We start from the raw sequence: 2,239 nt of genomic DNA, 5'->3' as shown, positions 1-2,239 counted from the left end.
ATACCATAGAGAGAAAGAGAAAATTATTTTGTGCATTGATGCATGAAGATACTTGCCAAAAGGAAAAGATGAAACAAATTTATGGCACATGCCACATAAGTGTTGAACGGCCAAGCAAAAGGGAATGGGAAACTATTTCCAACCTTGGTATTTTGATAGGAATGGGAAATAAAGATTGTGCTCATGAATACTTGATATTTAGTAGAAAAGAGGAAACTACCTCTTCAACGCAATCCTCCTTCTATAAATACAACACCTCATTCAGATTATGCAACACACAAGTTTTAGAGATTCAGATCTTCTCTCTCTAGAACCTTGGCCGCCCATCTCTCTCTCTCTCTCTCTCTATCTCTCTCTCTCTCTCTCTCTCTCTTCTTGTTTCTTTGCTTTGGAACCTAGGTCCTCAATAGACCTAGTGTTTTGTTTTAGCTCTTTGACTCCAAGACAAGTTATTAAGTCATAGTGTTTAAAAGTGCCCACACACTAAATCCTAACCATACTCGAAAGACTCTAGTGGCAGAACTGTTCGTGGTTACTCACAGGTTCAAGAAGACTTGAGGGAGACAAGCTTACTAGGGAGAGGAGCGATTCAACCTTTCCAAAGACTTCTCAATGCTTAAGCTTCTAGCGAGGTTGGTACCGAGTGAAAACTCAAAGTAGTTTTTAAATTTTAAATTATACGCTCATGCTCTTTGTCTAGGTTGGAAAATCATTTTACCTGTTTTTAAAGAAATTTTTATATTCCGCCGCTTGCTAGAAGCGATAATTTTTTCTTAATCCTAGATATATTCCAACAATTCATACCATCTTATGTCCTAATGGACAAAATTACCCTTTAGACAATTTTTGTAAAATTCGTCTAGTTCAACACTTGAACTTGTTTTGACTTAGCTACTAGTTTAACGAATCATACTCCAATGACTTGTGGTAGTGACCTCATAGATCCAAATGAAAAAAGCTTGAGCTAGCATACTTTGACTCAAAAGTTCACTGCCTTCCTCTACTTCTCTTCTTTTTCACATTCGCCGGGAGATACCTCCTTCCTCTTCATCAACCCCCTCCCTGTATGAGAGCTAGCCATAGAGTACCCACATGGGCCCTCCCTCGCCTTTTTCTTCCAAGTAGCGCTGCCAGCCTTCCTCCTCTCATCTAAGGATCTGACGACGAAGGGGAGAGACTGGTGTGGGAGGTCGTTCTGTATGATCGGGGAAGAAGACCCTTTTCTTTGTTCGTCGGCTAAGGGAGACGAGTGTGGACCCAGTGAAGAAATTGGGGGATTAAAATGGGTCGGGTTCGCGAGCTAGGTTGGGGACAATCTTTCACCATATGCGAGAGCAGACCACACGCAAAGCAGAAAGCCGGAAGTTTTTCGTATTTGAAATCCGTCCAGATCACCTCCCCCTTAGATCCCAATCTGATCTTTGCAACATGTTTCAGGGGGAGACGGACATCGAAGCGGACCCGGACTCGGATGAAGCGCCCATAACAGTGGCCTCTCTCATCCAAGTCGATGTCCAGCACTTCACCGATCTGCTTTCCGATCGAGAGACCAATAGATTTGGTCATAGCAAAAGTGGGAAAGGAATGTATCTGAACCCAGAGTTTGGTAAAGAAAAAATTGTCCGAGTCCAAATCCCAGTCCGGCTGCTTCAGTATTAACAGGGCTTTGTCAAAATTCCATGGTTCGTTCGCTAAAACCCACATCATGTTCTCTTCCTTGCCGAAATTGAACAGGAATTTGTCAGCAGCGACTTGGGAGATGTCAATACGATCCTTTGGATTCCATAGTGAGGTGAAGAGATCCTTGAAAAAATTTAACCGTACCGGTTTGGCCGTGAGAAGTTTCCCCAAGAGGCGGAACCGGACCTCCTCCATCCTACTCTGAATCAACCCGTCATCCAAATCCACAATCTCTTCCTCTCCAGAGAGGGTGACGCCTTGGAGTTTCCCGATCATGTCTTCCATCTTGGTGCAGGGAGTCTGCAATAAGCACCCAAAAAAGGAGAAAAGAGCTCACGAAGGTAGCCTGGAGAGAAAATTCAATTCTTCATTGACTATTCATAATACTTATGCTTTAAACGATTTCTTAAATAATAAAAAATTAATAAAAATATTTGTCTCGTTAAAACACATTTATTCTCTCTCTCTCTAATTAAAAAGGCTGAATGGACGTGAATACTAATTATATAAGACATTGATTTTTTTTCTTCCTTAATATATTTACAATGAGATCAACCAT

General features: G+C 41.6%; 1 protein-coding gene across 1 annotated transcript; it reads right to left on the bottom strand.

Annotated features, from left to right (window-relative positions):
• Positions 1 to 1,000: 1,000 nt before the first annotated feature.
• LOC149395063 (uncharacterized) lies at positions 1,001 to 1,965 on the bottom strand. The gene is made up of 2 exons (XM_089614198.1): positions 1,341 to 1,965; positions 1,001 to 1,236 (listed from the first exon to the last, which is right to left on the bottom strand). Exons 1-2 carry the CDS (start codon positions 1,963 to 1,965, stop codon positions 1,001 to 1,003), a joined length of 861 nt encoding a protein of 286 aa, XP_089470324.1.
• Positions 1,966 to 2,239: the final 274 nt, after the last annotated feature.

The sequence above is a fragment of the Urtica dioica genome, chromosome 5 (assembly GCF_054948205.1).
Source record: "Urtica dioica subsp. dioica isolate 48M chromosome 5, U.dioica_male_clone48M_v1_H2, whole genome shotgun sequence".
Lineage (NCBI taxonomy): Eukaryota > Viridiplantae > Streptophyta > Magnoliopsida > Rosales > Urticaceae > Urtica > Urtica dioica.
Note: the sequence above shows the minus strand (reverse complement) of the source record. Positions and strands in the feature narration are given on the sequence as shown.